The sequence below is a fragment of the Aptenodytes forsteri genome, unplaced genomic scaffold (assembly GCF_000699145.1).
Source record: "Aptenodytes forsteri isolate BGI_AS27 unplaced genomic scaffold, ASM69914v1 Scaffold383, whole genome shotgun sequence".
Classification (NCBI taxonomy): Eukaryota; Metazoa; Chordata; class Aves; order Sphenisciformes; family Spheniscidae; genus Aptenodytes; species Aptenodytes forsteri.
Window position 1 is genome coordinate 385486 of NW_008794640.1, and position 12579 is coordinate 398064.

General features: G+C 41.8%; 1 protein-coding gene across 3 annotated transcripts in view; it reads left to right on the forward strand.

Annotated features, from left to right (window-relative positions):
* FAM49B (family with sequence similarity 49 member B) overlaps positions 1-4844 on the forward strand; it is a 46637-nt gene extending 41793 nt beyond the window's left edge. For all 3 annotated transcript variants that reach the window (XM_009273510.1, XM_009273512.1, XM_009273513.1), the window contains 3 exons: positions 312-438; positions 1242-1312; positions 4077-4844. In XM_009273510.1, coding sequence (XP_009271785.1) covers positions 312-438; positions 1242-1312; positions 4077-4140 — 262 coding nt within the window. In that variant the 3' untranslated portion in view covers positions 4141-4844. The remainder of the gene's footprint in view (positions 1-311; positions 439-1241; positions 1313-4076) is intronic.
* The last annotated feature ends 7735 nt before the right edge of the window (positions 4845-12579 follow it).

The following is a 12579-nucleotide window of genomic DNA, read 5'->3' on the forward strand; positions in this document are numbered from 1 at the left end:
TTTTTCGGGGGGGGGAGGGGGGAACCAACCTGAAATGGCATAGCAGCAGGGCGCTATTTTAGGTTTGAGAATCTTTGTTAATCTCCAGATAACTCCTAAGCAGCGGTCTGACTTGTAGGCAGGTTATTGAAAGGAAAAAAGAAAACTCTTAGAAGTTTGTGGGGTTGGTGGGTTTGGGGATTTTTGTTTGTTTTGTTTTTTTCCCTGAGGATTTATAGTAGGATTTTTCTCTTTAATCTTATTTTGGGCGTTGCTAGTATGTACTCTTGTCTCGTGCTTGATAGATAATAATCTGTGTTTTTAAATTACAGTGAATATAGAAGCAGGTTTACAAATGAGGAAACAGTATCATTCTGTCTGAGGGTAATGGTGGGTGTCATCATACTCTATGACCACGTGCATCCGGTGGGCGCTTTTGCCAAAACTTCAAAAATTGATGTAAGTTTATTGTTACTAAATACTCTTTTGAGTATTTAAATTGTGTAGGCTCCTTTTCTGTCCTCCAGGTTCTAGTAGCAGCTGTACACTGTGGATTGATGCTAAATGGATAGCAGTAGCTGTTAGCAAACCATATACATAAGTAGTGAGAAATATAAACTAGGCCTTCAGACACATAAATGGTCACTGTTAGGTCATGAAAAATCTGTTTTGATGCAATTCAGGTAGTGTCTTGAAATACTTGTAAACAGTGGTTGTGTTGAAACATCCAAATCAGAATGACTGGAAATAACGGCATCTAGCTTGTTCCTCACTGTCTGGTAAAAGCTAGGTTCATCATCCACCAGTCTTCAAGTCTTTAACTTTCTGCTGTTGTTTGATAGTAAGTCTATGGAATACATGCTGGTACTGTATGCTGCTTCGTGGTTGTTTGAAATGGATTATTATCCCATTGTATTAGCTACAGAGTTTGTCATTATTTCACTGGCTGAATGTAATCATTCTTAATGGATTTATGATAAACAAAAATTTTTGTTTACTGTTCCTTTTTTAAGGTCAATAAAAGAGAGCTTGACATCAAAGTTGCATTGTCTAAAGATATGCAGATTTTTAAGTAGCTAAGCCATTCTGTCATAGGAAAATGTAATACTGAAAGCTTAATTCCTTTCTAATATCGAGAAAACTGCAATTTTAAAATACTTTTTTTTTCTCTGACAAACTGAACATAAAACACTTCTGTAAACTTGGAAGCATGAAAATTTCATTAGCATGAAAAAAAACTGTATAATGTTTTTAACTTCTAGATGAAAGGATGCATCAAAGTTCTTAAAGACCAGCCTCCTAACAGTGTAGAAGGCCTTCTAAATGCTCTCAGGTACTCTTATTCTTTTATTTGAAATATTGTTATGTGAGTTTTCATAAATTGTCCGGGGCATTTCCTTCAGCAGCGAAGTATTCGGTCAGTGTTACAGGTAAAAGGTGAATGCGGTTATTGCAGGCTTCTTTTCCAATGTGTCTTGAGACAGGAATACATGAAGGAGCTACTGTGTTTTAAAAGCGAGGTTGTAAACTTGCAGTTGTTCATTCTAAGATAACATTTTGCATACTTTAACTGCATGCAGGTTAAGAATGAGTCTGTAGAGGTAGGCGTGACAGAGTAGACTTTGTACCTGAAGTTAAAACTGATGACAAAATATAATGCATACTAAAAGCTAACTAGAAGTTAACTGTGATCACATCTACTGACCAAGCAAGCAAATGAGCAGCTGCAGCATGCGCAGTGACTTGTGCCAGCTTACCAGAGAAATGGCTGAATTAGTTTGCATTGACCATATCCTCAGCTGTGTGTGGTTTGACCATGGCTTAATGATTTTATTTATTAGTAGTAGTAGTAGAATGTAAGAGTAGTTTCATGTGACTTCTGTGTTTCGCAGATAGCTTCAGACATGTAAGGCAGATAGTTTTTTGGTATGTAACTAGAAATTGTTCCTCTTTCACAAAGTATTTATAGAGAGATACTTAAGGCAAGAGTCTCAATGTTTTTACTGTAGAATAGACGAGACAAAAAGTTGCCACATTAATTGGAGAGGTAAAGAAAAATTAATAATTCTGTATAAAAACCTAAAAACTGCTAATTTGGCTCATAAGGCTGTATCTGTAGTCAGTAACATGTTCTTCATGTGGGTGTCCAGCATCAGAGGAGTGGCAAGAAGTGCCAAAATGTGACAGGTAGATGAAGGCTTCGTTCTTGTCCTTACTTGAAAAAGTATCATATTACTTTGGTAACAGTTAACTGTAACTGGGTATTGTTATTCATGCACCCATTTTGAAATGTGGAAGCTTTAGTTTGTCTTCCCTGAAAGTGTGCAGTTTACTTTGTTTTTCTTATCTGTAGTGAAACCGCTTTAATTTCATTTGCCCTCTTTTTTTGTGTTAAGATATGGTAAGAAGTGAAATAATGTGGTATTGTAAGTGGTTTCACTTGCAAAGTTTTTTCAGATTATTAGCTAAAGAAAAAAAAAATTGGGCTTAATTTGAGACTTCATGTGAGTATTTCCATGCCTAAATCATTTTGTTATTCCTCTCTGAACCTCCTGTATATCATCAGTCTGAGATAGCGATTAGTAAAAACACAAGCTTCCGGAGGGAAAATGCTGTATTAGCATTTATTTTCTGACTAATTTATTGTGATTGCAGCTGCAAATGAACACCAATCTTTACTGGTACCCCATTTTTCCCCATCGTGGTTGACACTATTAAAGTACATGGAAAATGTAGTTCAGGTTCTCACTCTGTTGTGCGTTATTTTGTGGTTAGTAGTGTAAATTCAGTCTGTGCTGTCATGCTGACCTTTCACCACACCAGCCCATTTCATGCATATGTACTTTATCAGTCCTGGTTTCATACATTTGATTACTCGTTTGGGTAGGATATTTAAATCTTTTCTTAAGTTACATTTGGAATTGTTAGAAGAAGATGCAGAGGTGAGCTGCTCTGTGTGTGTGGTGAAAGCAGATTCAAGATGATGTCATGAGAAATTAAGTCCAAATCTAAGTCTTTGATTCTGGAGGAGTGTTAGAAGTTCTTGTGTTTTCTCGAGAGATAGATAATGTGTCTTAAAAGCAAATGGAAGGCGGTACGGATTTTGGAGGGACATCATCTGTTTATAATTTGAAATTCATACAAGTATTGTAATCGCATTCAGCTTTTTACATGGGCAGAATACTAAGTGCAGTAACTTCTCAGGATTTTAGAAAACCTTAGGCCTCTTGTTTCTGGAAAGTATAAATTACCAAAAAGTGCTGAAATCTGTATTGATATTAATTTCCAAAACAAAAAGTCATTGTATATTCTTCAAGTGAACAACTAAAATATCACTGCAGTTGAGGATAACAATGAAAGTGCTAATTTAACATGTTAAATTTAAACTACAGAATAAGTTTTTTACTTGCTTTTAGATTACAGTTGGGGAAAGATGATCAAGGAAACTAATCGTACAAAGAAGCCAGCACTGAGGATATACAGTGCTTTCTTTTAAAATAAGAGATGACTAAGTTTTTTGTAGTGATTTAAAAATGTGCTGATGTCCTGGAGAACTTGAAGGGCAAAGGGGCTGGAATAAACACCTGTGTGTACTCTTCAGTTTTAGCACAGTTACTTAACTAAACAGGAAATTAGGCTGAAAAGCTATTAAATCCATTCTCATTGAGGGATCTTAGAAAGGTTTGGTCTCTGGAAGTTTTGAAGAAAAGTTTCTGAAGCTATGTTTTATTTGAAGATGTTTCCCACGGACAGAGACCTCAGAGTCAGTCTTATTGTTAATTACCTATCACAAGTGGTAATGTGAGTTTACTATGAAATGGCCTATGAGCATGAAAGCCAAGATCCAGCTCAGGCTTCTTTTTAACTCCCCTTGGTGCAAGGCTGTTGGGTTATAGTTCCGATTTGATAATAGCATTTACTGATCCGAATGTCCGATTTGTGTACTTGGTAACCGCGGAGTGGGTGATGATCAGTGGCTGAGGGTTTTACTCTGGTGCAGTCAGGTTGAGCCGTAAACAAAGAAATTACGTTTTTGTTAAGCCAAAGTAAAATAGCATCTATGCTCTTCTCAACTTGATTTTTATTTCTGTGTTTAGGTACACAACAAAGCATTTGAATGATGAGACTACCTCCAAGCAAATTAAATCCATGTTGCAATAACAATTACCTGGAATTCACACCTGCTGTAGACAGTATTCTGCAATGACTGAGATGCACAGATTTCTTTTTCTAGTGATTGCAACTACTATCTCGTTCATTCTTGCTTTTTATTTTCTCTCTTCCTGTTTACCCTTTTTTTTTAATCACTTTCTTGTTCTTAAGTAAGCTCAGACTTCTTTTCTGTGCCAAATCAATGAAAATTATCAATTCTGGAAAGTATTTCTACTTTTCAGAATAGCCATCCTAAGTGGCAGCTAATTATGCGTTGCATTTGGATTTCTCTGTACTGGGGAAAGATTTGTGACTTGAACTAAATATTTTTAAACTTGTGGTTTTTTTCTTTTTTGAAAAACTAATATTTAATATTGCTTCTTCTGCATGGCAAGACTGCCTACTTCTGCTATTTAAAAATCCCTTGATTTTTCATGTGCAACCATGAGGAAATTAAAAGCAGATTTGTTTAAATTAACTGTGTTTGTACAAAATGGTACCCAACACAAAGGTTTTTTTAAATGAGTAAAAACTGTTTTGTTTAAAAGTTACGTTTGCATTTTGACTCATTTTTGTAAGAATGTATGTTGTATGTTTAACCTTTAATAACTAATGTTAAACTGTGGTGTGTGCGTAGCAAAATTACGTATGCATGTTCATGTCAAATGATTGGCTGTGGATAAGATAATAAAATCAGCTTTCATTTTTCTAAGTGTGGCTTGATTTACCAGTATTTTGAGTGAGATGTCTTCGTGCTCTTTGGATTTTTACAAAAAAATAAATTTATAAATTTTATATAGTGAAAACTCTGCTGTTTCATTACCAGTAACCACTAGCCTAATCCACTGATTTAAGCCTAGCGTGTTTCAGGGTTCTTGCTCTCCGCTCCGTGCTGCTTCTCTGTCCCCAGAAATACTACTGGTACAGCGTTCAGGGGGAAGAACTTTGTGCAATCCATATAGATCCCAGTGGACGTTGCTGAAGAACCTGCATCTTGGCTACCCGTGTTGATGTCTCAGTACAGTCATCAGAAATGATGTTCCAGATTAGGCTGCCGGTTTGGCTCTTTCCGTACAAATGGCGGGGAGATTAACTTCCCTCGCTCTATGCTGGTGTATACTCTTGTGGATCTAGATACTTTGAGCTGTGTGTAAAATCTGAATCATCTTAGCATACTAAATAATATTTCCTGCTTGGCTAGCATTTTATCGCAACAAGTGTTAAGCTTTGATAGGTTGGTGAAGAAAATAAAGCTTTTTTGGGAGGGGAGGAATTGAAGGGGAAAACAAGAATTGAGAATTACTAGAAAGAACATCTCTGGGGAATGGCGCATTTTGCATTGATGGGCAAACATTAGTGCACTTCATGTGTGTGGCACTGTTGTGATTATGCCTAAAATGAGCTCTCCATGTTCTGGAAAGGAGATTTGAAACCTGCAGGCGAGCCTGAACACCCTCAGCTTTATTTGCTGGACAAATAATACTTTGTAACTTTACATGGCACGCTAGCTCCAAATACAACATACCAGTGTGACCATGCTGGATTTCTTGTGGACACCCCTTCTGCACCATCAGGAAAGATTCTCCTTTTTATCTTTTGTTTGTTTGGTTTTGGAAATAAGAGATCTGCAATATTTTAAATCATGACACTTGAGGAAGAGTTCAAAGGAGGTACAAGTGTATGTTGCTGGTACCTGTACATCCTTCTCTGTTAGGCAGGGTAATACTTTTCTTTCCTGCTAATGATGCTTAGCAGAGGTCCCTGCTACAGAGAAAGCCGACCATGTGCTATGCTGGCTACAGGAATAAAACACTCTTGCTTTGACATGATACTGCTCTCTAGTCCTTTTGGCAGCATCACAGTTGAATCCAGCCGAGAAAGGACAAAACTTGATTTGTTTTTGGTGGGTTTTTTTAAAGAAAAAAAAATCTTTCCCAGAATTGTATGAATGTTACAAACTGTATACAGCCAACCATTCTGCATGTATCTGAAAGGGTAACTGTCCTCATGAGTTCATTACCCCTAGGAAAAAAATAATTTCAACTCAGCCTTGTTACTGTGAATGCAGTTATCGAATAATAATCACAGGAGGGGCAAATCATACTCCTGTCCAGTGTTATTTTTCTTTGTCTGCCTCAATGGCTGTTGACTAAAACAGCACAACTTCTTCAGTCCACTGTTTTGGACAGCTTTTCCTTTCTGCTGCCCTGCCAATATCTTTGCTTTTAAACATCGTTGTTCTTGTGGTCTGAGAATAATTGGAGCTTTCCTTTTTTTTTTTTCCTCCGGCATTTGTGTTCTGTAGTTTCTCTGTGTACGCAGCTGGAAAAGGAGATGAGAGCTGGCTTGCTTTTGAGTTGGCTGGCCCGCAACTCTGCAAGCTTCCTTACTCGTGAGCTTTCCAAGAGGCGAAAACAGGCTTTCCAGTGCATCAGGCATCAGCTGTTTGCATTTTTGAACTGGAACTGCTGTGTGTTCGCTGCTCAAGCTTTGGTGCTTGTTCCTTGCAAAACCACTCTTTAATCTTCTCCCTCTCTCTGTTTTAATTCTTCTCTTGTCTGTGGTAGTGGACAGAAGAGTAGCTGGCAGGCTCCGCACTAAGTATTGCCCACTAAACAGCTTTTATGTAAGTTTTGGGGGAAAATTGCTCACTTTGGGTGGCACCACCCTGGCATATGTGATAGCTTGGAGTCTTGGGGTACTGGGCTGGGTGGCACTCAATGGTTTAAATAAATGCTCAAAGTAGCCATCCTGCCTCTGCTGTGAGCTGGCATAACCACCCTGTAGCTGTTGTGGGTGGAAGGCTTTCTCCTCGTGATGCTGTGTCTGAGTGCAAACGCTGTTGCTGCTTTCTTATGGGCCTCAAATTCTGGGTGCAGGTGTGTCTCTGGGGGAAGTGGGTCCACAGTGGCTTGTGCGATGCATGTCACCATTCATAGATGGTAAAGTGGCTGCATAGCTTCACTTCTGATCACGGGGCTAATAGTGTGTGCCACCCCACAAGCCCTGGATTTTTTTTCTGCAGTTCTTTAGTACCAGCCTGCTCATATAATACTGATTTGGTTCTTTAAATTTCACATAAAAAGTACACAAATTATGGAAATGGTTCTCCTAAAAAATTATCCTTTCCTGTCTGTACCTTCTGCTTATAAACCACATCAGGATTTCACTTTCCCAGGAGTGCTACCTATTTCCTAGTAGTTTTATTATGGCTGGAGCAGGAGATCCCGAAATGGCTTGTTGCAGGTGGACTTGAAACGTTCCCAGGCAAACATCTTGCTCTGGATGTACCGTCCTCTGGCTGCTCTCTCCTGGCTCGCAAAGCCAATGCCAGTGTGTCTTCTGCAGCGGGGATGTGGTGACTTCAGGCTGTTGCTTCACTGAAAGGATGCTCATCCTCCTTTTCTTCGGGTTTTCTAAACTTAATGTTGTCTTTCTGTCCCTGAAACGATTTAACACCTGTGAAATAAATGTAAACAATTAACAAGGAGTAGTTTGTGCAGTTGCTGTGAGTTTATAGTTAGTTGTGGCATTTCAAAAGTGTGTCTGTGTGGGAACTCACTGCGATGTTTACTGGGCGCTGCAGACATGTGCTAACAAGTCTTGCTTGAGGCAGGAGGTGTCCTTGAGGCGGCCCTTCCTGGCTGTGGTGATGGGGTTACTTGTTTCTCAAAATTTTGAGAAATGCCTCTTCGTGAGGCAGCTTCTTTTATCAAAATAGAGAACTAGCTCTGAATTACCAGGCTGTTTGCTCTTGCTCTTTCTTTTGGTCTTTTTACTGGCCTAAGCAATTTTTTTTTTTCACTTTTTCCTAAGTCGGTGTACTGTCTGCTGGCTCATCAATAGCAGCAGCTCTCCATCTGGGGGCAGTGAAGCAAGGACTAAAGCAATCCCAGTATAAAGTTCATGCTACCAATTTGCATATGAATTTTGTAATGAATTGCTATCACATGGGATATTTTAAAAACTGGATGATTGCATCCAACTTGGTGCCCTGGATCTGGCTTTGCTTCCCCCTTCAGTGCTAATGATCCTTTCAGGTTGGTCTCATCCTGTTTTATTACCACGATGATACAAGGGTGCCTGGACAGGCTTATCGCTTCTGTCAAAGTTACGGCACAAGAAGGACTGTACCTGGTGAGCAAATCTAGCCAGGTATAATCTCACCCTGTCTCTTGAATCTAAGCAATGTTCTGGTCCCTTTTTGTTGCGGCTGTAGTAGTGTGAAGTGGGTGTTTGTGGAGTTGTATGGGGCAGAGATGAAGTCATCTAGTTACTGTGGGGATGTTTACAAGACTTGGGCAAGTGGTAGAATAAAGATTCCAAGTGCTATAATTATTTCACCAGTAAATGCTTGAGTGCATAGTAGGCTGGTAGCAAGTTACACGGACAAGTTACGGTGTGTTACGAATGTGCTTACTGAGGTTGCCCTTGTGTGCGAATGGTCTTGGAGCTCCTGGGGCCATGCTTACTTGCAGCCTTTCCTTGGCTGCCCTGCTCAGTCATGTCTGCGTGTTTCACAGTTACAGCTTCACGCAAGTCCCTTCATTTTTCCTTTTGAAAAGCATTCCTCTAATAGATATGGAAACACGTTGGTGCTGTCTGTTATCTTCCATGTGCTGCTATGATTAGGAGTGATTGAGGACAGTCCTAGGATGGCTCCTCTGACCTCAGTTTGTGCAACAGGAGTTGGAGAAGTTCAGGTGGTGTATTTGTCTTCTCCCCCGTAGCAGTCTGCTGTGAACTACAGCAGTCTGCTACCCCCTGCAGGCTCCTGCCCTGGGGACCTACGTTCTCTGCTCACGCTTGAGCCTTATCCAGAAGCCAAGATGTTGCTGCGGGGGTCAGAGGTGTCTGATAAATGAGGTGAGAAGTTACAAGCACCTGGTGACCATGATGATGAAGTGGGACACTGGAGAGCTGTGTCCTCTACTGGCTCCTGCCATGGGGTTCCTTGTTAGTGATGGCAAATCCCTTTTGATCCCAAGGTCTCCAGAGGGGTGTCTCTGCGCATTCTCCCCTTCCTCACCATCCAGGCCGTATCACTGGTGTCCCTATCTGCAGCAGCATGGAGAGCTCCTGCTGCAGGTGACATCTATATGTCCTTATGGCTTTGTTTCTTGCTGGTAACCATGTACACCATGAACTGACTGAGGCAGAGAAGAGGTGGCCTCTATAGTCATGGGAGTCTAAGACAACCCCAAGTCAGAGCTGGCCTGGCAAGAGCTTGTATCTGGCCTGATCTGTGGCCCATCTTTTCCTTGGATGCAAGCAAGGAAGAAACTGAGCTACTTATTTTATCCTGGCTCCCCATCTTCCTGCATTGTGTGATTTCACAGATGCCCATTGTGTCAAAGTGATGCTTGAACGTTGGCTAAATGACGGGCCGGTGTCCAGGCTTGGGAAAGGAGTATGTGCACACATCCAGCTCATCCCATGCGGCTGGAAACACACCCATCATGTGAAGGGGCACATGAGACATGCATCCGATTGCAGGGTGGAGGGAGATGTTGCAGTATAAAACTGATGTCCCCATAGCCAGCTATGTGACCCCTGATCAGCATTGGTGTAACTAAAAGTGGTGTGGGAGTGCGTTTGCTGAAAGACTTGAGCTTAAGTAATGTGGAAGTCTTAACTGTGCTATTTCCTAGCTTTTAAGCAATTGCCTTTATCATCTTTAGCATCCTTACTGTTGTTTTTAAGGTGATATACTCTACATTCAGTATATGTGTCTTTGAAAGAGCTTGTAGTGCCTGAGAGTGAAATGCCACTGTGAGACCTGGGCTAAGAGGTGCTTTCTGTGTTTACCAGCTGATTGACTGCCTTCTGGCTAGAAGAATGATGATTTAATGCCATGGGAAGGAAAGTTGGCTGATGTCATGAGGAGTTTCCTAACACATCTCTTACGCTAACAAACATCTTGCAAGAGAAGTGGAAGAGGATGGCTCCTTGGAGACGTTTAAGCCAGACTGAATAAAGGGCGAGAGGTGTCTGTTAGGAAATGTTGCTGCACTGAAATGGGCTGGACTGACCGACGGGTCTTTTCCGTCTTAAACTGAAGTTTGCACTGGAAATTATGCTTATGAAATGTTCCTGCGTAGGCAGTTTGAGATGTCAAAATTCAGAAGCTGGGCGGCGTTGGACCAAAGCATCGTCTGCAGAGCATCAATAATAACTAAAAATATAACTTTGGCCACAGTTGCAGAAAACGTTTTCTTTTGTATTGCATAAACCAAAAAATGCTCCCGGGAAAGCTGCTGCATGGCAGGAAAGAGAAACCGGCTGTCCTGAAGATGGCAGTGATGCTCTTCTCAAACGAGCCATATTTACTGGCTGAATGTCACTGTTCTTTGAGAGCGACTGTCCCACCCACAAACTCTCCCTTCTATAAATTACTGCAATACTACTTTTCCCTTCAAAGACTCAGTGATCCATTGCTCTCTATTTCTCCCCTCATTTCAACACATTAACACAACTTGCTTCATGTTCTGGCTTTGCAAACGAGGAACAATAGATACCGTGGCATAATTGCGTGTCTGTGCTTAAGGAGGGAACTCATTTAAAAAACGAATGGCCCCAGACCCCAAAGTTGTGCCTCTGCTGATCTGCAAGTCTCTAAAGAATTTTGAAATATGCTGTTAATCAAAAGCTAATTAAATGTTTTAATTAGTTTTTACAGGGTGGGTTTGGTTATGGAAGGTGCTGTCTAGGACTTTGTGGCACGGGAACTTCTTGCTTGGGGAGCAGAGCAGGTAGAGCAGAGCAGTAGGGTTTCAGTCAGTCGCCTTGCTGAAGGACCTTCAGCCTCGAAGGCATCATCATCTTCAGTGTCTTCCCCTGTCACCTCTAGCAGAGATAGCTGTCTCTCATCAGCACGGCTTTGCAGATGATGCTGTTTGCAGGGGTGGCATCGGCTGCTTTCATCCAGCTGAACGGCTGCTCTGTGCTCAGCAAACTCACGGCCCCTTCCCACAGTTCGGACTCGTATTTATTCTTCAGGTCTGAGCCCTGGTCTCTGCAGCCCCAAGCAGCTCCCCAGCGCAGAGATGGCTCATCTGAGGCTCGGATCTGGAAACCCTTAAAAGACAGATCCAATGGGAGACCAAGCCCACCCCCTCTGCACCGGGGAGAGATTTCTTCTGGAGTCTGGGGGAGCTGGAGATCAGACCATGGGAAATTCCTGTGGTCTAAACCTAGATCAGCATTTACAGATATTGCTATGAGGAGTGCTCTGTGCGTCTGTGTATATTATATATCTTTTAAATAGCCTACTGTATCACTACTGTAAATGCTATAAGTTTACAATAAAACCTCTGTTGCAGGTAAGGGAGGAGCTGATAATGTGCACTGTGGTGATTTCTTCAGTCTGCTGCATCTCCCCTCCTACCCCGGGGCTGGGCTGGGACTTTCATTACCAAAACTTTTTTTATATGATGTCAATAACAACAGATGCAGCTTGAGACTACATCCAATGCAGAGAAATTTCTGGAGTCTGGTTAGCCCGAGGTTAGAAATATCCCACACTCATTTTCTCTTGTAAAGGAAAAGCTTGGCTCTCTGAATCCTCGCTGCGTTTTCGGGTCTGAGCAAGCGGCCGAGGGCTGTGCCGAGCCACCCGGGGAGCAGCTCCGAGGGGCTGTGTAAGGGGATCGGAATTTGGTCAGTCTGCGCCGCTTCCTCTTCAGGAAGGCGTTGGAGATGGAGGAGGGCTGCCCGGAGCCGAGCACTTGGCTGGTTTTTGGGGATGTGCTGGAGGAGTGGCCGCGGGCAGCAGGCATGCTGAGCACTGCTTCAGGTGCAGCCTGATGCTTTGATAAAACAAGCAACATGTGAGCATCGAGGAGTGGGGCTCTGGAGCCCAAATCACATCCATGTGACCAAGTTGCTGATGAGATTTAGGGCACCCTTTTCAAGGTGTTTTTTTTGTGCAAGGATAACGTGTATGCTGACAAGCACGGGGTGGGCTGTAAATGGGGAAAGCAGACAAACTTGCATTGCAGAAGTTTCTGGGGATGCTAATCAAATTGCATCCAGAGGCAGAATCTTCCTTTTCTTCTTCAGGAGTGATTCAACTACTCAGCAGTTCTGTCACCTTTTTTAACCAACAGCCTGTTGCCAAAAATACCTGTTCCTCAGCAAGCAAACAGCATCAACGCTCCTCTAGTTTCAAACACAGGCTTTGGATTCAGGCCAGGAGAAAAGGCTGGTAACTGTGTAGTAACATCATTGGAAGATCATCACCTACCACGACTCGGACCAAATGCTGCTTCCCGTCCTATTGGTGTCTGTTAGCGCTGCTGACCGTTAGGTGCCATCTTGCTGAGGAAGTGTTGCAGGAAAATGCACGAAAATAATTTGAATTTTTTGTGCAGGCGTTCACACAATGAACAGCAATGGCAAATGTACTGCCCGGGATTGGTGTTGCTAAACTTGCCAAGTCTCACAGGA